Here is a 26,391-nt window from a genome sequence, read left to right on the forward strand (position 1 = left end):
GTCGCAAAATCTTATAAAGGTTCCTTTTAGAAAATAAAAATGGAATGAGCACATACGCATTAACTGTTCAATGTTGGTGCTGATCTGAGCCTTCAGAGCCTCCCTGTGCTGCTGGGCTCTATCTTCTAGGGCTCTGCTCATGAAGTAGTGTCGTAGTCGTTCTTGTGCTTGGGAATGGAGCTCCCTGCTGGCCACATCTGGCATCTGAGAGGCCTTGGAACAGAGCACAGAAAAAATTGTTACAGGAAGGACATATATACCAAAGTATGTTTCACTCAAACACTTAGCAGAGGCTCCAGAATGCTTAGCTGTCTCTCATCAATTGAATGTTATAACTGATATATACCTTCTACTCTTTAGCAAGCATTTAAATAGAGTTTTAAACGCAGCTTTAGATGAAAATATAGGTGGGGAAGTTTGTTTTTAGTATGCTCCCATGCCTCACTTCCTCACACAGTGTGGTATTCTGGGAGAAGAGGTAAGATCTAGAAACCACAGAATTATAAATGGCTTGGTAAAGACACTGCCCTCGAAGAGAACTAACAAGGCCAATCCATTTGTTCTGGACACCACCTGATAAGACTTTCTTAAATATCTTATTCCCACTCCCAAACTTTTTAAAGCCATGTTATAACTCTTCTGATTTCACAGAACAAAAGACAAAATCAGCCAAGGACCATGTTCTTTTGTCTAGTCAACTACTATAAAGTGAATTTAACTAATTAGTTAGTTAACTTTAAAGCAGGTAAAGCTTCTGATACCACAAAAATTCCAATTCCTAGAGCTTGTTCCACCTAATACCTCACTTTTCAGCCATGGAATTTTACAGTATGGCTAAAGCAGCACTTATTTTTTAAACAGGAGTATGCATGAGAATCACATATAATGCATTTTTAAAAAAGGACATTAAAGACCTAAATATAAGAGCTAAAACTATAAAACTCTTAGAAATAAATGGAGGAAAAACTTCATGAATTGGATTTTGCAATAATTTCTTGGATATGACACAGAAGTACAGGCTACAAAAGGAAAAATAGACAAACTAGACGTCACCAAAATGAAAAACTTTTGTGCATCAAAGTTTTGTACTATCAACAGTGTAAAAAAAAAAAAAGCCCAATGAATGGGAAGAAATATTTTCAAATCATATATGTGGTAAGGAATTAATATATATAGAGAGAACTCCTAAAACTCAACAACAAAAATAAAACCAACCTGATTAAAAATAGACAAAGAACCTGATTAGACATTCCTCCAAAAAAAGATACCAAAATGGCCAAAAACCACGTGAAAAGATGCTTAAAATCACTAATCATTAGGGAAATGCAAATCCAAATTCTAATACCACTTCACCCATTAGGATGTAAAAATAGCAAATGATGGTGTGGATGTGGAGACAGTCTTGCTAATGCAGTATGGAAAATAACTGACTCGAAGCAAAGTCTCCTTCTGTACTACTGACTATGCCTTCTACGGCCCATGCAATTATAAAGACGACTCCAAATCCATTAGCTCTATAGTAAAAAGCAACTGCTTTACCTTATACCATCAACATATATTCATATATATTTGAGACGCTGCTTTGTTGGTGAATAACATATACTAAAATAATGTAACATTGATATAGCATAAAAGGGTACATACTGGATGTCTTCTGACATACTCATCCACTTGTTGTTTCAATTCAACTCTACGTGCATCAGTGAGTTCTCTGAGTCCTTGCCAAGGAGCAAATAGTTTCTTCTTATTACGGCATTTTGCTAGGAATTTAAGAGTCTGAAGAAAAAAAAAGATTTGTGATTTTTCTTCCCTAAGAGAACTATTTTCTTCCCAGAACAACATATGGTAGCAATAACACTGCAATAGTTGTTAACTCTGTGTATATGAGGAGAGGGATGGGACTGTGACAGGAGTGAGAGAGAACAATTAGTTTGTTTTTTTTAATCCTCACTGGAGGATATTTTTTCCATTGGTGTTCAGAGAGAGAGAGAGAGAAACATTGATGTGAGAGACACATCTACTGGTTGCCTTCCACACATGCCCTGACCGGGGCCAGGGATTGAGCCCGCAACCGAGGTACGTGGCCTTGACTGGAATCAAACCCAAGACCCTTCAATCTGTAAGCTGCACGCTCTAACCACTGAGCCAAACTGGCTAGGGCAACAATTACTTTTTAATTACATTCTTCTGTAGTGTTTTAATATTTTACAAGGATATATTCATGTATTATTTGTAAAATAAACAAAAACAAGGAAAAAAAGGAAATAAGCATTGAGTTCTAGTTTCAATTCTAGTCCCTTATCTACTTAGTGACCCTAATTCTATTTAGTCTCCAGGATTACACAGATCAAAGAGACAATCTGTAAGTAAAAGCTATGTAAATGAATGTTTGTCCTCATGTTCTTTAGCATGGAATTCTTGTAAAAAGGCAAGAAATTATTCTGCCCAGTTTTTTTCACTCTTCTCCCTTCTTTGTAGTTTTTATTTTCACTGAAGTTCAGTTTTTAAAGCAATGATGTTCAACCTTTTTCATCTCATGGCACACATAAACTAATTACTAAAATTCTGAGGCACACCAAAAAATATATTTTTTGCTGATATGACAAAAAATAGATATAATTTTGATTCATTTACACTGGACAGTTAGTGTTGTGCTAGCTGTTGTCATTTTTTTATTTGACAAATCTAAGGGAAAAGAGGTCAGTGCCCCTGACTCAATAGTCAGGTACTGCATGTTTTTTTGTTTGTTTTTAAAAAATATGTTTTTATTGCCCTAGCCAGTTTGGCTCAGTGTTTAGAGTGTCGGCCCGAGGACTAAAGAGTCACGGGTTCAATTCTGAAGGTCAAGGACATGTATCTCAGTTGCAGGCTCAATCCCTGGCCCTGGTCAGGGAGTGTGCAGGAGGCAACCAGTCATTGTGTCTTTCTCACATTGATGTTTCTCTTGCTCTCTCTCTCCCTTCCACTCTCTCTGAAAAGCAATAGAAAAAATATCCTTGGGTGAGGATAAAAGTATATATATATATATGTGTGTGTGTGCACATATATATATGTTTTTATTGATTTTTAGGGGGAGAGAAAGGGAGAGGGACGGAGAGATAGAAATATCAATGAGAGAGAAAGAGTATCCTGGACACCCCCTACTGGGGATCAAGCCCACATCCCAGGCATGTGCCCTGGCTGGAAATCGAACATTTTTCTGTGAAACTGATGGATTATTTCCTTTTCTTTCTTACCAAGGTCAACTAGAGAGGCAATAGAAATACAGGGTGGGGGAAAAGTAGGTTTACAGTTGTGAGTACGCAAAACACAGAGTTTTTTCTTGTAATTATTATTTATTAATTATTCTATTATTTTTCCGTATGAACTGTAAATCTACTTTTGCCCCACCCTGTATAATGGGAGTCACACATGTAATTTTGAATTATCTAGTAGATATATTGAAAAAGTAAAAAGAAACAAGTAAAACTAATATTTTGGACAGTTATTTATACATGTAACTCAATATATGTAAAACACTAGCATTTCAACATAAAATCAATATAAAAAACTTGATAAGATATTTTATACTCTTTTTTTTTTTCATAGTAAGTCTTCAAAATCTGGTGGGTATTTTACACTTAAAACACATTTTCATTTCAACTAGCTACATAAAAGTACTCAATAGCCACATGTGGTTACTCGCTACTGTATTGGGCAATACAAGTCCAATTAAGTGTATGTCTTAGAAATGGATGCCTCAAAAATGTGGCAAATGTATCCTTTACTAACCATTGCCCTATTCTGATTTTCTCTACTAGTTTCCTTTTTCTTTCTAGTCTGTACTGTCATTTTTCTTTCTCCTTTCCCTGTTTTAAAGTAACCCTCTTCTTTCCTTTTCTATTATTGGCTAGCTTTGCTTTGGCTTCACTTAATTTTTTTAGAGATAGAAAGGGAGAGACAGAGAGAAACATGGATGTAAGAGGGAAACATTGATAGGCCTCCCGCACATGCCCTGACCAGGGATCGAACCCATAACCTGGGTATGTGCCCTGACCTGGAATCAAACCCACCACCTTTTGGTCTACACGATTGATGCTCCAACAAACTGAGCCACACTAGCCAGGGCTTCACTGTTATTTTTAGTAGTAAGCTGCAAAGACTATAAAAAAATGACTTTTTACCAAAAAAAAAATCCTTTTTGATCTTACTTCAATGGAGACTCATTATTCCTCTTTTTGAGTGGTTAAGATATAAGGCAGATCTGACAAATATTTTTCCTCTTATGTCAAAGGAAAGCATGAAAGCCAAAACAACTTTGCTTTCACAGCCCTCAGATAGTCTTCTATAATGACCCTGCTTTTTTGTCAAAGGAATGGTGGACAAATGGGGGCATCTCACTTTAGGGTAGAGGGCCCTTTTACAAAGTACTGGGCTTATCTAAATCAGGCAAGGTAGTGAGTAAACTTAGTAAGGACCTAGTTAATTCTTTGACAGGAAAGAGTTTGAAAAGGAGGTTGCCAGGAGGTAAAAGTATTAGAAAGAACCCAAGGGTCCCTCTAAAAAAATGTCTCCAACACTGACATCCATGGGTTAATTCTTAGATGGTCTTATTTAGCAGAGGGTAAATATCAGGTGTGGGCGTGATTCAGTAGAGAAAATCAGTGGTACAGGACTGTTTGAAACAGATATAACCTAAGATTAAGAGCCTGAGGAAGGAGACTGCAGACATCTCTTCCTATTTTCCTATAATTTTCTTTTTTTTGAATAGTTTTAAAAAAATCTTTGTAAAAGGTTAATCAGACAATTCAGCAAAGAGACTTCAAAATCTACCACTGTGAAAAAACAAAACTGACCTAACATTCAACAATAAAGTGTTGTAAACTAAATGCTATAGGACCTGAAATGCTAACCATGTATTAGTAAATAACCAGATATTAGGAAAACTAGTCATTAAATGAAATAAATACCCTTGTGCTGTGCTTTTTCCAAGGTAGAAAAATATATAACTATATTCAAGATAAACCACAGGAAAATTATCATTTAAGAACACCTTTCTGTAACTCAAAAATTATAATGATCCAATTATACCTAAATACATTATCTGTGCATTAAAAACACCAAATGTGACATACTGCATTTGCAGAGAACTTGGCAATTTAAAAAACACTTTCCCATAAATTAGGTCATCTGATCCAAATAACAACTGAATGAAAATGGTAGGGTAGACATCCATTCATACATGGAGCATGTGCTGAGAGTTGACATAAATAATACTTAGTTCCTTAACCTTGAGATGTTCACAGCCCAAGTAAGAAAGAAAAAAAATTTAACAAATAAACACTGCAGTATGATAAATGTGTACAAGGGTCTATGAAAGTACTAAGGACTGAGCGTCTAAATTAGTTTGGCAAGTAGTAAGAAGGTCCTTATTTTATAGAGGAGAAACTAAGGCTCTGGAAAGCTAAATGATTTGACCAAGATTTTACAGTAGGTAAATAGCAAAGTTAGGTTTGAACCAATGCTTTTGCCTCCTAACCCAGTACTCTTTTTACTACATCAGACTCACTGCTCTCTGAAGTGTGACAGCTGCTTTATACTCCATGAGAGATGGCTTCTGTTGGTGAAAATTTTTCCTTTCCCTGTACCCTCTCCAATGTTTCTGGATAATCAATGCTGATTTCTCTTCTATTTCCCGATTATGTTTTTCCACCTGACCTAAAAGGAGGATAGATACTATTACAACCTACTCACTTCTATGCTTTCTCAAATTCTGGAATGAGGACAACAATAGTAACAAAAATCTTGCAATTTTTTGAATACTCTACTTATTTTCCCAATTTTATTTTATAATGGTTCTAAAATTTCAGAAACAAAGAGCTCCAAAAGGTTTCTCAGATTTCAGATTATACAGCTTCTTTAGAGAAAAGACTCATATGTTTTGTATCACAGAAAGAGAAAAGGGCTGAAAACCCACTAGCAAGAAAATTTAGAAAAAAGAATCAAAAGTAGTCCATGGTAAATTCATTTAGTACCACCAGAGGAAAAGGGCAAAACATATGCATGTGTTACTATTCTGTGTGCTTCTAAATTTCCCTGTAGTCACTCACTCAGTTCTACAGATGACTTTCTTTTTACTTTCTCAGAGTTTGTCAGCACATAGCCCAGAGTTCACAGTAGCTAACTGATAGAACAAGGCAGTAGAAGATAACAATAAAATGCGATGTATTTGAGAAAGAGTAAAGAAAAAAATTTGATAGGATTTAATGACCAGCTGAATGTGGTGGTAAGATAGGGAAAGAACTCTAGGATCTCTCACAGATGAGAAACTGAGTAGACTGTTGGTGCAGTTACCTGAGATTAGGAATACAGAGAAAAGAAATTAAAGGGGAGAGATAAGGACTAGATTTTGGGATGTTTGTGGACAGCTAAGTAAAGCTAATCCAAAAAGTAGCTGGCCACAGAGCTATATTGTCCAATATAGTGGGCACTATCCATAAATGGTTACTTAAATTTAAATAAAGTAAAATTAAAAATTCAGGTCCTCAAGTGCACTAGCCACATTTCAAGTACTCAACAGCCACCTATAGCCAGTGGCTAAGTATTGGACAGTGCAGATACAGAACATTTCATTTTGTAGAAAGTTCTGCTGGGCTAGAGCTTAGGAGAGAAGGTGAGGATGGCGACAAGATTTCAGAGTGCTCAGCACTCAGTAACTGAAGCCACAGTTATGGATGGGATGTCTTAGGAAGAGCAACATGAGAATAATGGGATGGAGCTGGAACACCAAGAAACATCTCGATTTATGGAAAGGAAAAGAAATAAAAAACTAGTGAAGGACACTGGGAATGAGTAGTAGGAAGGGAAGAGGAAGAACAAAAAAAAGAATTTTGAAACCAGTCAGATTTCTCAGGCTACACTTTAATATATTTTTAAAAGATATGTCTTTATTGATTTCAGCGAGAAGGGAAAGGAAGAGGGAGAGGGAGAGAGAGACAGAAACATCAATGATGAGAGAGTCACTGATCAGCTGCCTCCTCCACACCCCTCACCAGGGATTGAGCAACTGGCATGTGCCCTGACCAGGAATCAAACGTCGATCTCCTGGATCATAAGTCGATGCTCAACTGCTGAGCCATGCCAGCCGGGCTTACTTTAATATTAATTTCAACAAACAAGTACTGGCAAGGGAACCCTTGTGCACTGTTGGTGGAAATGCAGATTGGTGCAGCCACTGTGGAAAGCAGTATGAAGTTACTAAAAAAAAAAAAAAGGAATTTCTAGGAATTTCCATTTCTAGGAATTTATCCAAAGAAATCCAAAACACTAATTTGAAAGAATATATGTACTGCTATGTTCACTGCAGTGTTATTTACAATAGCCAAGATATGGAAGCAGCCCAAGTATCCATCAGTAGATGAGTGGGTAAAAAAGCTATGGTACATTTACACAATGGAATACTACTCTGCCATTAAAAGGAAGAAAATTTTAACCTTGCGACAGCACAAATGGACCTGAAGGACATCATGTTAAGTGAAATAAGCCAGTTAACAAGTACCATATGATTTCACTCATATGTAGAACTTAACGAACAAACTGAACTACTAAACAAAATAAAGACTCATAGACAGAGAACAGCTCTGGTGGAGGGGGCTGGTAGTTGGAGGGTGGAGGGATTGAGCAAAAGAAAAAAAAGAGAACTCATGGACATAGACAACAGTGTGGTGATCATGGCGGGGGAGGGTAGTGGGTGGAGGTGGAAGAGGGCATAGAGGGGATAAATGGTGATGGAAAAAATAAAACTAAATTATATTTAAAATTTCAGTTTAGGCCCAGCAAGCATGGCTCAGCAGTTGAGCATCAACCTATGATCCAGGAGATCATGGTTTGATTCCCGGTCAGGGCACATGCCTAGGTTGCGGGTTCGATCCTCAGCAAGGACCGTACAGGAGGCAGCCGATCAATGACTCTCATCAATTATGTTTCTATCTCTCTCTCCCTCTCCCTTCCTCTCTCTGAAATCAATAAAAATATTAAAAATAAAAAATTTTTAGCTTAGTGTGTCAAAGGTGGCAAGTAGGTGTCACAAGATTTGTACTGGGGTATGAGTCAAGTTCTTACGGTAGAAATGGCGCTATTCTAACTCCATACTTCAATTCAATGGATTCTTTCTCTGTCACTGACAGCTATCTTTAAGAATATGTGTAACTATTTCACTAATTTCTCTGAATGACAAAAATAGAAAAATTAGTGGAGAGATAGCTCATTATTAACTAATAGGTCTTAATCAGAAAAAATAGTAACTTTTTTTGACTCTAGATTTAATAAGGTTTATCTGAAAAAGGAGAAACCAAGAAAAGGTGCACATTTTAAAAAAAACAAACATCAGGTAGCTAGGAAGTTTGGTTTATCAAAAGATATCTTAAACATCCTTACACTTATAAAATTGATACTGCCACTCACCTGGATGAACTATTTCGAGCATACTCAACCGTAATTCTCGGGAAAGTCTCATGGCTCTCTGTCTTTGAAGTTGCAGTTGTAATCTGTGGTCCTCTTCTTCCTTCTGCCTATTTAGCTCTAGTAATATCTTTGCTCGTTTGGACCTGTGATGGAAACATTAAGTACCATACGTACAATTTTCATAAATCATATGTCCACTCAGAAGTGTATGAAAAATGCTTAAATTCATTAGTAAATCATATAAATACAGGTAGAAAAAATTTTTTAAGATAATTCTTAGTGTTGTTAGAGTATGACAAAATAAATTTTCATGTGCTGCTGCCACACAATCTTCTGGAGAAATATTTAAAATACATATCACCCTGGCCAGGTAGCTCAGTTGGCTGGAGCATCATTCCCATATGCCAAGGTAGTATGTTTGGTCCCTGGCCAGAGCACATACAAGAAACCACCAATGAATGCATAAATAAGTGGAACAAGTTGATGTTTCTCTCTCTCTCTCTCCCTTACTTTCTCTCTAAAATCAATAAGAAAAAAAATACATATCAAAAGCCTTAAAGATGTTAACGAATTAATTACATTTCTAATAATTTTCTTAAGGAAAAACCTAATATGTATGTTCTCCATAGCATTACAATAGTAACAAGTTGAAAACAAACTGTTAAGTCCCACAATGAGTTGGATAAATAAATATTCAAAGAATATTCAGTAACATGGGAATGTACCAACAATCTAAGTCAAATGAAAAAAAATCAGGATGTAGAAGAGATACAAGTTGTTTTAAATATATATAAAGAAAAGTAAATGATTAAAAACAAAACTTTCAACAGAGATATTCACTGCATGGCATGATTATGGATGATTTTATTTTTCTTCATATGCTTACCTATTTCTCAATTATTATTTTTATACTATGTGGTCACAAAATATTATTTAATTAGCATTTCTGTATTATCTGCTTTTACTCACCAAAATTTCTCCTTGACCATTTCTAGCCAGTTTTGAATGCTTCCTACATCACTATGTAAGGAGATCACATGTGTCAGTCTCTAGTAAATATGCTATACTCAAAATGCCTTCAGATAACCATATAAAAAGAAACCGAAGAGAATAAGAAGAGAAGCAGAATACATTATTTATTTTATCTCTAGACTTAATTTGCATGTATCTCACTCAAGAGCATTTGCTTTCTCTTAGATTCTTATAATTAAATTACCAACAAATGTAGTTAATTTGGCTGTATCTTTGTAGTCTTAAAAGGCAGACTTCATAGAGAAGAAAAATTCACAAAATAATTTCAATAACATTTCATGTGTGTTGTTTTGTTTTCTTTCAATTTCTTAACTGCTACTATTACAATTTATTTTCTTTGGTTGTTTTGTTTTCTTTCAATTTCTTAACTGCTACTATTACAATTTATTTTCTTTGGTTTATTTTCTTAGGCCAAAGTTCACTGTTTGTTTCAAAATGTCTTTCTTAACGATTCCAAGATTGCTGCGGAGTAGATGGAAGCTGCACTCACCTCCTCCCCACACCAAACCAGATTTACAGCCAAATTATAGAGCAATTAACCTGAATAACCAGCTGAAGGCTAGCTAAATAGAATTAATATAACCAAGGATTTGCAGAAGAATACACATAGAGAGGGATGAGTGGAGACAAGGAAAGGGCTGGCCCCTGCGCCCACGTGTAGCAGCTGAAAATCTAGAGGGATATCTTGGCTGCAAAAGTCCCCCCTGAGGAGTGAGGGGTCTCAAACCCATGCCAGGACCCCCAACCCAGGGCAGCAGAGCCAGGAAGAGTAGCCCGCATAGCATCTGACAGTAAAAATCAATGTGGGCTCTGACTGCCTGGGAGCGAAGGGAGTGTGCTTTTAGAAACCCAGGCGCTTTCTAAAAGGGCCAATGCACAGGATCTTGACCTCGGACACTCACCCGGTGCGCTGGTAGAGAGAAGGCGAATCGGCATATGGCAATAATACAGAGATGATTTGGGTAGCGTGGCCCTGAGGAGATCTGGAGAGACAGTCACCAAGGTCCCTGTGCTGAGTCCCTCAGATGGCATCATCCCAGGGCCAAGCTTTCCTCTTCTTACAGCACCAGCCTGGAAAGTGCACTAGCCAGTCCTCCAACTACTGGCAGCACCACCCTGCCAAGCTCAAGTCCTGCAGAAAGGTCTGTTGACTGCACCCAATAGGGACCTTTGGTGAGCTCTTTTTTTGGAGAAACTCTTGGCAAACAGTGAGTGAGCTGTGCTGCTTTAGAACAGGGGCCATTCTTCCCCCCGACTTGCGTGCATAGCCCCTCCCCCAACAGTAGACTCATTTGGCCTTTCTGATTCCCGGAGCCCCCACCCTGTTGAGCTCAGTCCAGCAAGGCAAAAGGAGTGCAGCACAGATCTGGGACCTTTGGAGTGCTCCTCCCTGGTAGGCTGTTGTTGGAGACTCAGATGGAGGCTGGGTTGTATGGCTTTGTGCTGAGCTGTGTAGCTCCAGTTGGAGGGGCATTCTTCCTCCACTCCCTATAAGAGCAGCCGGTGCCACTTCACCTGTCTTTCCAACTCCCAGTGGCCCCAACCTGTTGGGCTTGCTCCTTCGGGGAAGCTAGCTGGCTATACCCAAACTAAACCTGTGGTGCACTCCTGTTGGGGTAGCTGGGGGCAGAGACTTGGGCAGAGATTGAGTAGTATGGTTCTGGAGTAGGGGCCATTTTCTCCCCATTGAGTGCCTGACCACACTGCGCCCAAGCAGAAAACCCACTAGCCACACCTACCTGACACCAGCTGCCCAGCCCTACTGAGCTCACTCCTTGTGGAAGAGACTGCAGGTTGTGATCAGCCTGGGCCCTCTCAAGGAAGACTTGGCAAACTCAGGGGGTGGCAGAGAGGCCAGCAGGTGGAGGCAAACCTCAGGGGGCCTTGGGCCTTTTACTAATCTACCCATGGCTTGGAGCTGGAAGAAGCCAACCTTTGTACACAGCTTGGCTGCTCTCATGCACACCCAGGCAAAATAAAGACAGCCACAAACAACAAATCATGTGGTAGCTCCAGACAGGTAGCCCAAGGCTGGTTACAGGCAGTGTCTGACATCAACCTGCACTGGAACCCCTCCCAAGTGGACCCAGAACCATTACCAGTGGTGGGCTTCATACCACACCAGAGCTTGACCAAACTAGCCACACAAGTGGTACACCCAAAGGGAGATCTTGGCAGGCACTAGATCCTGCTGGGAACAACTCCGCTTCAGGGAGCAGCCCCCACATTTCGGCTGATACATGGTGACCAAGGTCGATCCTTAAAGTCAGCCAGCCTGAAGGTAACCCTATTCGAGAATGGGTCAACAGCATTCAAGACTCAACTACAAAAGGAGGGTACACATAACTCACACAAGAGACATTCCTGAGCATCTGGCTCAGATGAACTTGAAGACTGTGCCACTGAGCCCAACAAGACACCTACAACTTAAAACAACCATAACAAGTTTGAGAGTCATAGCAGATATACCTTACATAGACAAACAAAAAGGCAGACAACATGGGGAAACAAAGAAACAGCCCCAAATGAAAGAACAAGAGAAATCCCTAGAAAAAGAGCCAAATGAAATGGAAGCAACCAAGATACCAGACACAGAGTTCAAAACAATGGTTATAAGGATTTTCAAGGAGCTTAAGAAAAAAATGGATGATCTCAGCGAGAACTTAAACAAAGAGATAGTAGGCATTAAAAAGGACATAGAAGCCATAAAAAAGAAACAGTAAGAAATGAAGAATACAATGTCTGACATGAAGAATAAACTAGAAGGAATCAGCAGGAGGTTAGATGAAGCGGAGGATCGAATCAGCAATTTAGGGGACAGAAAACACACAAGCAGAGCAGTAAAAAAAAAAAGAATTTTAAAACACAAAAGTCTAAGGGACCTCTGGGACAACATCAAATATAACAACATATGCATCATATGAATACCAGAAGGACAAGAGAGAGAGCAGGGGGTCGAGAACCTGTTTGAAGGAAAAAATGGCTAAAATCTTCCCATACCTGGTGAAAGAAAAAGACACACCTATCTAGGAAGCACAGAGACTCCCAATGAAGACGAACACAGAGGCCCACACCAAAATACATCATAATTAAAATGGCAAAGGTTAAAGACAAAGAGAGAATCTTAAAAGCAGCAAGAGAGCCCAGCCAATGTGGCTCAGTGGTTGAACACTGAGCTATGATCCAGGAAATCACAGTTCGATTCCCAGTTAGGGCACATGCCTGGGTTGCAGGCTCAATCCCCAATATGGGGTATGCAGGAGGCAGCCTATCAATGAATCTCTCATCATTGATATTTCTCTCTCTCTCTCCCCCTTCCTCTCTCTGAAATCAATACAGAAATATTTAAAAAAAAAAAAAAAAAAAAAGCAGCAAGAGAAAAGCTACTATAAGGTAGTTCCCATAAGACTGTCAGCTGATTTCTCAACAGAAACACTCCAGGCCAGAAGGGATTGGAATGAAATATTCAAAGTTATAAAAAGCAAAGACCTACAATCAAGATTACTCTTTCCAGCAAGGCTATCATTTAAAATTCAAGGCAAAATAAAGAGCTTCCCAAACAAAATAAGCTAAAGGAGTTCATTACCACCAAACCAATATTATAAAAAATGTTAAAAGGTCTTTTTTAAGAAGAAAAAGAAGAAAAAACAACAGAGGAACACAGTTGTAAAGAATAAAATAACAATAAATAAGTACTTATCAATAATCACTTTAAATATAAACAGATTAAATTCTCCAATCAAAAGACATAGGGTAGCCCAGCAGGGGGTGGCTCAGCAGTTAAGCGTCGACCTAAGATCCAGGTGATCAGGGTTTGATTCCCAGTCAGGGCACATGCCTGGGTTGCAGGCTCGATCAATGACTCTCTCATCATTGATGTTTCTATCTCTCTCTCTCCCTCTCCTTTCCTCTCTCTGAAATCAATAAAGATATATTTTATAAAAATAAAAAAAAAGACATAGGGTAGCTGAATGGATAAGAAAATAAGACCCATACATATGCTGTTTACAAGATACCTATGTCAGAACAAAAGGCACTCACAGACTGAAAGTAAAGAGATGTAAATAGATATTTCGTGCAAATGGAAACAAAAGAAAAACTGGGGAAGCAACACTTGTATCAGATAAAACAGACTTCAGAACAAAGACTATAAAATAGAGAAAGAGGAAATTAAATAATACTAAAAGGATCAATCCAAAAAGAGAATATAACCTTTGTAAACATATATGCACCCAATATAGAAGCATCTAAATATATAAAGCAAATCTTGATGGACATAAAGGGAGAGACTGGCAGTCAATAGTAGGAGATTTTAACACCCCACTGACAACAATGGATAGATTTTCCAGACAAAAAACAACAAGAAAACAGTGGTCTTAAATAACACACGAGACCAGATAGATTTCTTGGTGGGAATGCAGATGGGTGCAGCCACTGTGGAAAGCAGTATGGAGTTAACTCAAAAAGTTAAAAATAGAACTGCCTTATTACCCAGCAATTCCGCTTCTAGGAATATATTTGAAGGAACCCAAAACACTAACTTGAAAAAATATATGCACCCCTATGTTCACTGAAGCATTATTTACAATAGCCTAAGATTTGGAGCCAGCCCAAGTGCCCATGAGTAGATGAGTGAACAAAAAAGCTGTAGTACATTGATACATTGGAATACTACTTGGCCGTAAAAAAGAATCTTACTTTTGCTATAGCATGGCTGGACCTGAAGAGTATATACTACATGAAATAAAAGAGTCAGAGAAAGACAAGTACTATATGATTTCACTTATTTGTGGAATCTAATGAACAAAATAACAAACAAAATAGAAACAGGCTCATAGATATAGAGAACATACAGCTGTCAGAGGGAAGGGTAGTTGGGGACTGGGTGGAAAAGGTGAGAGAATTAAGCAAAATAAACCGAAAAAAGCAAACAAAAACTCACAGATACAGAAAACAGTACTGTGTATCAGAGGGAAAGGGGATGGGGGAAGGCAGAAGAGAGTAAAGGGGGGGATAAATGGTGATGAAAGGAGACTTGAGCTTGGGTGATGAACAAACAATATATAGAGAATTGTACACTTGAAACCTATACAACTGTATTAACCAATGTCACTCCAATGAATTTAATAAAAATTAAAAACAAAATGTCTTTCTTATCCTTATCAAAAGTAGAAAAGACCTCAAGTATGTCGGTGCCAAAAGAGAAGGTGTTTTAGAGTGGTTGTAGGGTGAGTTGAATAGTTTCTAAGTGTCTCTTACTTCTCATGATAGACAAAGTAAGAACCTTTCCCTCCCTTCCCAGTAGCTGATGGAAACATGTCTCACCCATGGAACCTGCCTCTAAAACTTCTGGGTTGTACAGCACGTAGATAAGGATGTTTCACCCTTTACCTACTTCTAGAGGGTAAAAGAGAACAGGCCCTAAACAGTATCTCCTTTCAATTTGATGAACATCAAAACAAAAAGACATTTGTTTCTAACCGAAGTGATCATAGATTATAACATCTAGTATGCAATACCATTATCTTTAATATACTAAACATAGCAATCATTGGAACTGCATCACTAAAATATTTATATGTCAAAAAAACTGAGTTCAATAAACAGCTTAGGCATATAGGCTATGAAATATGGCAAAACTGAAAGACTATGAAGCATGCAGGTGGAAGTAAGATAAACCAACAAGACAGTAGAAAAGTGAGGTTTGGTAATTGAAATGATGACTATAGATTGTAAATATGTGTTTCTGGATTCATATGCTTTAATTTCATGTTTAAAGGCATTTATAGGATTTAAAAATATATATATTTTATTGATTTCAGAGACAGGAAGGGAGAGGGAGAGAGAGAGAGAAACATCAATGATAAGAGAGTTATTGATTAGCTGCCTCCTGCACATCCCCGACTGGGAATCAAACCTCGATCTCCTGGATCACAGGTCAATGCTCAACTGCTGAGCCACGTAGGCCAGGCTATAGGATTTTGAATGTTTCCCCCGCTTAGTAACATTCCAGTGGATAAGACTGTCTATAATCATTCATCACTCAAAAATTAAAGTATTAATTTAACTGGTTTAGTAGGCATATGACCATCTGGCATTTATATTGCACTTCTGAAAAGGAAATAAGTGATCGAATATCATATTCTCAAATTAATTTATGTAAGTATATTCCTTGATTTACATTTAACTAATATGAATCTTTAACATAAAAGAGGGAGTTGACCAAACTATCTCCTGACAAGACATCAGAAATTCTTCAGGAATTCCCTTGTTGTGAAATAATACATATGAACCTGCAGAGTACCATATGAATTAATGAGGAAAGTCGTTGATGTATCCTGTTCATTGACTCAACAAACATTTTTCTGAGTAATTGCTGCCTGCTTGGTACTACTGTCCTAACAGAGAAGAGAAACAATTCTGCCATTAAGGAGCTCAGTTTCAAGGGGTAGTTAAAATGTGGCAGATCATGTTAGAGGGGAGTGGGGTGCGGGGGGACTGAATAAAACAAAGTGAAGAGATTAACCAAAGAACATATATGCATAGCCCATGAACACAGACAACAGTGTGGTGAAGGCCGGGGGTGGGTGGGTTGGGTGGAGGTGGGCAAAGGGGGATAAAATGGGGAACATCTGTAATACAGTCAACAATTAAAAAAATAAAAAGTAGCAGAATATGCCACTTTGGTATAAAGATTATTTTGAATTGGAGGCAAACAGGAATCAACAAATGCAAAAAGACTTCTCGGAGCTTCCCTCATCAAACTAAAAGCAAAAAGGTCTGAGAAACAAGGAGTACCATAAATCCCCCCATCCCAATAAAGTTTTATGGCCATGAAGAAGATGGATGTCCACAAATAACCCCCATCTTCCATTAATTTCCCCAATATATTTACCTTCTGACAGTCTGCTGGCCCTAGAAGCCTAAAACCCCTTTTTTTGTACCCATCATTTCTCTCTAAACTTATTACTTTGTTAAAATCTATATAAGCCCAAGCTCTAACCACACCTTTGAGTCATTCATCACGTGAGGTTTATTCTGTGTGATATGCACTGCATGAGTAAATAAACTGTTTTCTCTTGTTAATCTGTTTTTTTTCTTCTTTTTTTTTTTCTGTTAGTCTAATTTTCAGGGCCCCAGCCAATGAACCTAAGATGGGTAGAGGAAAAAATTGTTTTCTTCTCCTACAAAGTGAAAGACATATAATTAAAACACATAAATATCAGCTGACCCATAATAAAAGTAGGTAAATTGTGAGGTTTCATGAAGATAACTGGAGCAGCTATTAGCTGCTACAGAAAACAATGCTGAGGAAAAGAGTGCTTAACAGAAAATAAAGTTTCTGACCATGAGAAATGATTAAATAAACAAGAAACAGCCCTGGCCAGGTAGTTCAATTGGCTGGAGCATTGTCCTGATACACCAAGGTTGCGGGTTCAACCCCTGGTCAGGGCACATACAAGAATCAACCAATGAATACATGAATAAGTGGAAGAACGAACTGATGTTTCTCTCAAAAAATCAGTAAGTAAAAAAAAACCCTGCAAGAAAGTACTTTAGCAAGGGTGACTATGAAAAAGTGTCTCTTGCTAAATCTAAAGTAGCTTTGATGAATCTGGGCCCATAATTGTGAGTGGTGGGCAGTCCCTCCCCCTCCAAAAAAACAAAAAAGGGGAAAATTAATATGAAATAATGACCTAACCACAAAGAGACAGAAATAACCTTTGCAGAAAGCCCAGCTGTAAAGGAAGCAAGAAAAATTTGCATAAACTGTTGCAACTAATAAAGGAGGAATGCTACTGAAGCCTGAAGCAAACTTGAAATTAAAAATTAAAATAGAACCGGAAGGGTAAAACTATACTGCAGCCAGTCTTAAAACTTCAAACCCAAGATGCTGGAAACAAATTCATTATATAATGTGAGATTTAAATAATTTTGGTTTAAAAGCTTTTAATGAAAATATTTATAACCAATCTGGTTTGGTTACATAAAGCAATGGAATTTCTATTTTAAAATAGTGTAATATGAATTAGATTCCATAGACATCCTTTTAAGTGGACAAAATATGTAATCCTGGGATACTTTTAAATAAAGATTTAATAATGCAAGAGAAAGTAATCTGGCAAATTTGACAACTATTGTCAGACTAAACATTAAAGGTCTGAATTCATGTATGGGGCACATTTAAATGTAAGAGGATAATAGCTGAGAATAATAGCAGATAGAATCCGTAAGTAATAAGTACTCCACAGAAGGCAAGGCTATACTAAGAACATCTCAGCTCCTGAACAGAATATACATTGTGACTCTCAAAGCATTCATCATTTCCCTAATTTATGTGAACAAAGAAATCCTTTTTAAAATTTTAAAGGAGGCCCAGCCAGGTGTGGCTCAGCGGTTGAGCTTCGACCTAGGATCCAGGCGATCAGGATTAGATTCCTGGTCAGGGTACATGCCCGGGTTACAGGCTCACAGCCGATCAATGACTCTCTCATCGATGTTTCTATCCCTTTCTCTCCCTCCCTCTCTCTGAAATCAATAAAGATATATTTTAAAAATAAATAAATAAATAAATAAAATTTTAAAGGCGTTTTTAGGATAGACAATAAACTTTGAGCAATGCTGAAATGGATTATACTTTCCTCTCATGAAGACTATTTAACTAACTAGATTTGCAAATCTTTAAGGGCAAAAAATGTGCCATATGCATTTTCCTACCATTTTCTAAGTGTCAGGTACTATACAAAAAAACACTTTATATTAATCATATATAGTACATAGACAATTATCCCCAGTTTAGAGATGGGAAATTTCAGGCTGAGAGAGGTAGGGCAATTTGTCTAAGGTCATTCAGCCCATAATTTGCTGAGGGGGGATTCAAACTCAAGTCCGTTTAGCTCTCCCAATATCCAGCATAGCCTCTGACATACATTTGGCACTTGAAATATGTTTAAAGAATTAATGCTTTTTTTTTTTTACCACCAACAAAACTCATGCCCAATAATATTAATATCCTATCTTTAAGTCTTCTGTGAAGGAAACTTTCATCAATAAAAAGAATGTCTGCTAAGGGACATAGTTAGCCAGAGTGGCTTCAATAACTGCCACTAACCCATCTAGATTCTTACAGGCAATGAAAAGCTGTGTGTGCATGTGCTCACACACGTTAGCTCTTAGGTCATCTTATGAAAAAGTCATTTATGATAAAGAATCTGTTTGTCATGCAGTCTAACTTAAAGAGAAATTTTAGTTCACTATTTTAAAATATTTTTAAAACTGAGAAATGCAGCTGCAGTTATTAAAAGAACAGTTTCAGTTGTTGTTGTTTTTAAATTGACTTCTAGAACATGCAAGTTTCACTTTAGTAAACTAAAATTTAGCTTTAAGTTAGGCTGCCTGAGATGTAATCTCTGAGAAGGCTCAACTTTATCATAGATGACCTGGGAGCTAAGTCATTTGTGTGTGTGTTCTCTTCATTGCCTCTAAGAATCTGGATGGGTTAGTCATATCAAAACCTGGACCATGTCTTTAGTGTTTCATTTTTAGTCCACTTAAAATACAGACAAATGACAAACTATGTCATATCTCGATAACCATATCTATCCATGCCTTACTTACTGAGGGAGATTAGGTTAACATACTTAAATACATATACGTGTTTTTATCATAATTACATATAAGCAATTATGGCAATTTTTTATGTTAAGAGCTTAAAAAGGTAATTGATTATAACTGGCTCCCTCTGTTTTTGGCCCAGAAAAACATCTTATTAAGTGAATAAGAGTGTGTATTTGTTGTATTAGATTCTTTTCTTACTTTATGGCCTTTACTTTGAAAGAACATCTGGTTACTGGAGTGCTGGTACTCAGAAATGTATAGAACAATGAAAGTAAGGATAAAAGAAACAGATAAGAAAATTGAAATAAATAAACAACACATACAAAAAAACAAAATTTCTGTTTTCACTCAATTGTGCTCTAATAAGATATACCTAGCCTTCTTAGGTCATCATTCCTCTCACCAAAATTTTTTACCTGAAATTCCTCTGCAAAGTAATCACAGCAGACGGAAGCTTCTTTAATCTCCTTCTAGTTTGAAAACCCTTCCAATAAGCTTGAATCAAGCATGCTGCTTGATGTAGTTTCTGAAATTAAATGCCAGAATTAATTTAGAGACATCTCTAAGAAAGACTTTTTAAAAAGTTTCTCTCTTAAATTATCAGGCCTGAAGAAATATTAATCCCATCTCTAATAAATTGAGCAGGAGGCAACACTTTCATAGGCCCATGACAGGGAAGGCCTAAGAATATTAAACCTGACCTCCCAGACGAGGTATGTTAGGCTCACTTAGGCAATACCTATAATGTATTCAAGATATAATCTGATAAGCTTCAAATTCTCCAATTAATCTTACTTCTCAGTCCCTTTATAAGTATTTCATAGTTCTGCTTATTTAACATCTTTGCTTGACATCTTATGCCTGGCCTCACTTATTTAAAGATTCAAGGTATAAAGAACTCTGTACAGGCTAAAAAAGACAAAAAAAGGCTCTGGTGTTAAAAATTTAATCCATAAGTAACCCCTTTACCCATCAAACTATGACTGCTCTGGATCTTAGGGGGGATTAACTCAAAAAAGGGGGAGAGAGCAAATAAAAAATTTAAAAGGCTATCACTCCAATATTTTGAAACTAAAATATTTAGTGAAATGTTAGCAAATATCATGCATATTATTTTTATAATTTAATACCTGCTCTTCTACTTCCTGATAGACCTTAGGGCTTAACAGGCTAATGAGCTGTCTAAATTCATGACGAAACTCTGTCCCAGGCTTTTGTTTATTTAGTAGACTTCTGAGTCCTGAAATGGAGTAACAAAGATACAGCTATTAATAATAAAATATTTTGTTATCTAATCAGTATTAATTTGAGGTTAAAAATGCTAATTTAGAAACAAATGAATACAATAGGATTAATCACATTTTTCTTTTTCCTTCTCTCAAAGACTTTCAGATTGAGGTCTTTAGGATACTCCTCTGTCCTAAGAGTTCTTATGTGCTCTGTGTCCTAAGAGTTCTTGTGCGATCTGATGCAAAATTTATCTAATCAATGTCTTTAATTAAAAAAGGGGGAGTGGAATCATTGTGGTAAGTCTAAGAGTAGAGATGCATAATTTATTTTCTGTTTGAACATAAATACCTTAGATTGAAACATTTAAAAAAAGATAATGAATACATACTAAGTAATACCTACCCAGTGAAAACACTTAAGCAGGTTATTTGCCATTATTAATTAAAGTTATTATTAAATAAAATATACAGTAATATAAATAACTTGGGGCAAATCAATAGTTTCCTAAGCAAATATTACAGAAATGCTATAACACTATAATGCTGCGTATTCATCCCAAAATAAAACAGAGTAGTAGTATGAGGTACAAAGTAAGTACAATTTTCAAGATATGTTGAGATTATATATTATATGTATTCAATGTAAATAAGTAAGCTACAGTGGCTTTGGAGTGTACAAATAGGGAAACCACTATATGGATCTTTCCATGATTTATACTCTCTTTTAAGACTGTTCTCAGCAGTATTAATAATTGTAAAATAAATTGAAGAAATTGATTAAGTTCTACTATTGCGAAAAGAAAGGGAGGAGGATTGTTAAGGTGAAATTCCTTTATAATGAACTCTATTGTAACATTCACATTTCTATGGAAGAAATCTATTTAGATTTTTTAAAATGTACATTTGGCATAATATCTACTAGAGGGTTTTATTACTGGTACTTTCTCTCCCTCTCTAGCCCTTTAACAAAAGAATAACAACGTTCACAGTGATGACTGGTGCAAGGCAAGTACTAAAGTGCCATCAAGAATTATAAAGGGTTTTATTACTGCCATTTTCTCTCTCTATCCTTAGAACAAAATAATTACAATGTTCACAGTAATGACTGGTCTAAAGCAAGTTACTAAAGTGTCATCAAGAATTATAAAAGGCCGTTGTAATAATTTTGGTATTAAATGTGTCACATTGTATTATAATCTTTTAAAATTTCCAAATATAACCCTGTATAAATAAGTATTTTTAACAAACTAGAACCCACTTCCTCACCATGTTGAATACAAAAATATACTGTAATGAATTCATGGCTCTGGCTAGCAAAGAAATAAAACAAAACTAACACATAACTTTGGCAACTGGAAAAAAAAAATGTGGTCTTTATAAATTACCTAATTTTTCTGTGTCTCTGTTCCCACTGCTATAAAATAAGGATAAGAGTAAATATCTCATAGGGTTGTTATGAGGATCAAATATTTAATGCGTGTACAATATGTAGAATATTATCTGACACACAGTAAATGTTCAATTAAATGGAAGCTATTATATGGGAACGGTAATACACTGAGCCCTTTCCACCTTAAATTTTCTGACTTCTTATTCACATATACATTTAATATAGAAATAAGGGAGATGTTTTGTTTTTGAGGAAAGACAATGAGGGAGTTAAAGAGTAATTATTAATTGATGTAAAGATCAAAAGGACTGCCAACCTCTCAGGCACAGCTCTATTTTCTCCAGTAAAGTTAATCTTGGTAAGGTGACCAATCTTTTTGGTCACAATTTTATAACACTATATGGTATATTCAATATACAACCTTTTTTCGAGAGGAGTAAATATTCATTGTAAACTCATCAACAATGTACCATATGCCGTCTGTTGTGACATGAAGATAGCTTGATTACACGTATAAGGACTTTTTCCTGAATTGATTATCTGTTATGATAGGGTTTTATTTGCACATTTCAGTTACTGACTTTTTCAAAACATAGGAACTGTTTTCAATAAACCATCAATAAAAATGTTATTTTTTTGAATCTCAAGAAAAGAAAGAATATGTGTACTACCTTTGTAGCAGGCACTTAGTCTTAGTAAAATCAAAATTTCCTGATGGGATTCTGCCATCAACAGTAGGAGCTTTGTAGCAGTACTTCTTAGGACTGGACTAGGAGTTGATAAAAGCTTGAAAATAACTTCATCTAAAATTGAATGCAGGGTTTTTGCTTCTATTCTGAGTAAATCACCACTAATAGAACAAAATAAAAAGTACCATTACTAATTGATACATAGATATCAAAACAAATTAAACATAAAATGTTCAGCAACTGGATGCCTGACTGTGGCGTGAGCCAAAAAGGTAACCATTTTTAAAAAAAGTATAGCTTAGTTCCAAGAATGCAGCACAATAAATCAATTAATATTTATTGAATACATACTGTAAGGCACCATGCTAGGTAAAATAGGGAATACAAAGTAGCAAAAGGCCTCCTCCTCAGAAAAACCTACAATCAAATTATGGAGTAAAGATAAATGTGCAAAACATTAAAGATTATTCAAAAGCTTCAAGGCAACAATAAGAAGCAGAAGACAGTAGTATATGGTTCACTGCTTAAAGATGTATGAAGACAAAAATGTTATAGGAATTCAGTTATCAAGTACTTAATATAGAAGGAACATTATCTTTCTTTTGGTATTTCCTTCATCACAATAATAACCTTATCTTGCAGTACAGATATCATGAAAAATTATCTGAAACTTAGAAATAATCAAAAGGGATTACTGGGGTCCTTTACTCAACCAAGGAGTATTCGGTTTTCTCGGTGCGTGCACCTTTGTTTGACTATCTACTTACCATTGATTAGGGAATTTTGCAATTCTTAAAAGTAGAGGTTTCCTTGTAGAAAATAATGGCAGTGGTGCTTATCTGAGAGCAAAAGATTCTTATTTAATATAAATGACTTTTGTGCTGTAGGAAAAGGTTCCTACTAGTAGTCTCTATCTGTTCAACTTCTGTGATACAATGTTCTTCTGGTTCCCCCTCTACCCTCCACCCAGAGATTTCTGACCATTCTTTCTCAGTCTTCTTCATTGGCTCCCTTTCCCCATTATAAAGGTTATTCCCCAGGACTTCATTTCAGCCAATTTCCTTTCTCACTTTATTCATATTTCCCACTGAGCTCATCTTCTCATGGTTTTAACTGTCATTTGTAGGCTGATTACTCATAAATTTATAACTCTAGTCCAGGTCTCTTCCAGGAGGTCACAGTTTATCTATTCACCTGTCAATGGACATTTGAATCATCTTGTCTTTGGCCATTACAAATAAAGCTGCTATAAACATTTGTGTACACAATGGAATACTACTCAGCCATATAAAAGAATGAAATCTTATCTTTTGTGACAGCAAGAATAGACCTAGAGGGTGTTATGCTAAGTGAAATAAGTCAGAGAAACACAAATATCACATGATTTGGCTTATATGTGGAATCTAAAGAACAAAATAAACAAAATTGAAACAGATTCATAGATAAAGAGAACAGACTGATGGTTGATAGAGGGGAGGGGGTTTGGGGGACTGGGAGAAAAAGGTGAAGGGATTAAGAAATACAAATTGGCAGTTACAAAATAGTTACAGGTGATGAATTTCAGAAGGAAAGGGAGGGTGGGAAGAGATTAGCCAAAGAACTTATATGCATATGTGTATAACCCATCGACAGACAAGAGTGGGGTAAAGGCTTGTGGTGGGAAGGGAAACAGGTGAAGGGGAACAATGAGGGGAAAAAGAGGGACATCTGTAATAACTTTCAACAATACAGATAAATTAAAAAAAATAGTCATGGGATGTGAAGTACAGAATAGGAAATATAGTCAATAATATCATAACTATGTATGGGGCCAGGTGGGTACCTGAAATATCGCGTGGGTCACTCTGGAAAGTACATGATTGTCTAACCACTATGCTATATATCTGAAACTAATAGAGAATAATATTGAATGTAAACTGTAATTGAAAAAACAGGAATACAATAAAACATCCCTGAAAAACAAGTTTGCCACTTTGACTACATAAAATGCCACTAAATGGAAAAGTCTGAATGAGTTAAAAATAATTGAATCTATGCTAGTTATTATAACATGATGCTGGAATCTTGTACTTAGAAACACAGTATTTAAATATAATGATAGCTAAAAGAAGAAGACATGGCTTTATTAGTATGTAATATTTTCTCTGACTTTTATAAACTCGAGGAATAAACAGCAATTTTTTATTCAAATAAAAAAGTAATAGAATATAAACATCTTGAAAATTAAAAAACAACTTTGTGTACAAGTCTTTGCAGGGACTCTTATTTCACTGTCTGATGAATATATCTATCTTTGTTCCACATAACTCATGCTGAATTCGTCATCAGTCTCCCCAAACCAGCTCCTTATATATTCTTTGTTTTAGTTATACCACTATCTAATTTTTAACAACTTCATTAAAGTTTAATTGATATAAAACAAATTGCACATATTTAAGGTGCTCGATTTGATAAATTTTGACTTGTTTTACCACCATAATCAAGATAATGAATATATCAGACCTGTCACCCCCCAAAGTTTCCCTGTGCTCCACTGTAGTCCTTCTCTCCTTGCCCTCCCTGGCACCGTATCTTTAGACATGAAGACAAAAATACTACAGGAATTCAATTATCACTTAATGCAGAAGGAACTTTATCTATCCATTGGTATTTCCTTTATTACACTAACAACCTTATCTTGCAGATGTCATAAAAATTATCTAAAACTTAGAAATAGTCAAAAGGGGTTACTGGCTATCTTTACATTCACCTCATTGAGGAGTATGTGATTTTCTAGGGGTGTGTAACCACTGATCTACTATTTGTCACTAAAAATTAGTTTACATTTTCTAGGATTTTATGCAAATGAAAACATACAGTATGTACTTTTTTGGGCTGGCTTCTTTCCCTGAACACAATTAGTTTGATAATCATCTGTTTTATCACTTGTATAAAAGTTCCTTTTTTTATTGTTGAGTAGTAATCTATTGTATGGCTACACCAGCTTATTCACCTGGAATGGACATTTGGGTCATTTCTAGTCTTTGGCTATTACAGATAAAGCTGCTATGAACATTTGGTACAAGTCTTTGTACGGACATATGCTTTCATTTTTCGTGGGCAAATAAATACCTAGCAGTGGAATGGATAGGTAATATAGATGTTTATGTTTGCTTGTTTAAAAACTGACATACTATTTTCCAGTGATTGCATATTTTACTACTCCCACAAGCAGTGAATGAGTTCTTCCATATCTTTAACACTTGGGTCAATCACTATTTTAGCCGTTTAACAAGTGTGTAGTAGTATCTTCCTCATTACTAATGTTGCTGACCATCTTTTCATGTGCTATTTGCCATATATGTATATCTTCTTTCATGAAGTATCTGTTCAGATCTTTTGTCCATTTTCAAACTGTTTTTATTATTAAAATTTGAGATCTCTTTATACATTCTGGATACAAGTACTTAAGATATAAGCTTTGTATATATTTTTTGCCAGTCTCTATCTTGTCTTTTTTATTTTGTTAAACAATGTCTATTGAAGAGCATACTAAAATTTTGAAATCTAATTGATTTCTTCTTTTATAAATTTTACTTTTGGTGTCATATCTAAGAAATTTTGTTCAACCCAAGGTCATAATAGTTTTCTACTAGTTTCATTCAAGTAGTTTTATAGTTTAAGTTTTATATTTAGATCTATTATCCATTTTGAATTAATTTTTGTATATGGTAAGAGGTATAGATCAAAATTCTTTTCTTTACATATTGAGAGCAAATTGTTCCATCACTCTTAAAAAGACTATGCTTTCCTCACTGAAGGACCTCTATACTTCTTTTGAAAATCAATTGTTCACATATGTGTGATTCCATTTCTGGATTCTACTGTTCCAATGATACATTTGTATATCTTTGTACCAACACCTCATTGTCTTAATTATATTTGCTTTATTAAAGAAGTCTTAAAGTTAGGTAGTGTTAGTTCCCCAACTTTGTACTTTATTTTCAAAGTT

At 36.1% G+C, this 26,391-nt stretch overlaps 1 protein-coding gene across 2 annotated transcripts in view; it reads right to left on the reverse strand.

Annotated features, from left to right (window-relative positions):
- Positions 1-26,391, reverse strand: part of IQCB1 (IQ motif containing B1) — a 50,175-nt gene that overhangs the window by 2,151 nt on the left and 21,633 nt on the right. Inside the window, exons 8-14 of one of the 2 annotated variants that reach the window (XM_016199920.2) lie at positions 22,383-22,561; positions 20,223-20,332; positions 19,509-19,618; positions 8,443-8,585; positions 5,549-5,697; positions 1,645-1,776; positions 57-213 (exon numbers count right to left, since the gene is read on the reverse strand). In XM_016199920.2, coding sequence (XP_016055406.1) covers positions 57-213; positions 1,645-1,776; positions 5,549-5,697; positions 8,443-8,585; positions 19,509-19,618; positions 20,223-20,332; positions 22,383-22,561 — 980 coding nt within the window. The remainder of the gene's footprint in view (positions 1-56; positions 214-1,644; positions 1,777-5,548; positions 5,698-8,442; positions 8,586-19,508; positions 19,619-20,222; positions 20,333-22,382; positions 22,562-26,391) is intronic. The other variant, XM_016199923.2, reaches the window with a different exon arrangement.

The sequence above is a fragment of the Miniopterus natalensis genome, chromosome 6, assembly GCF_054644295.1.
Source record: "Miniopterus natalensis isolate mMinNat1 chromosome 6, mMinNat1.hap1, whole genome shotgun sequence".
In the NCBI taxonomy this organism is placed as follows: domain Eukaryota; kingdom Metazoa; phylum Chordata; class Mammalia; order Chiroptera; family Miniopteridae; genus Miniopterus; species Miniopterus natalensis.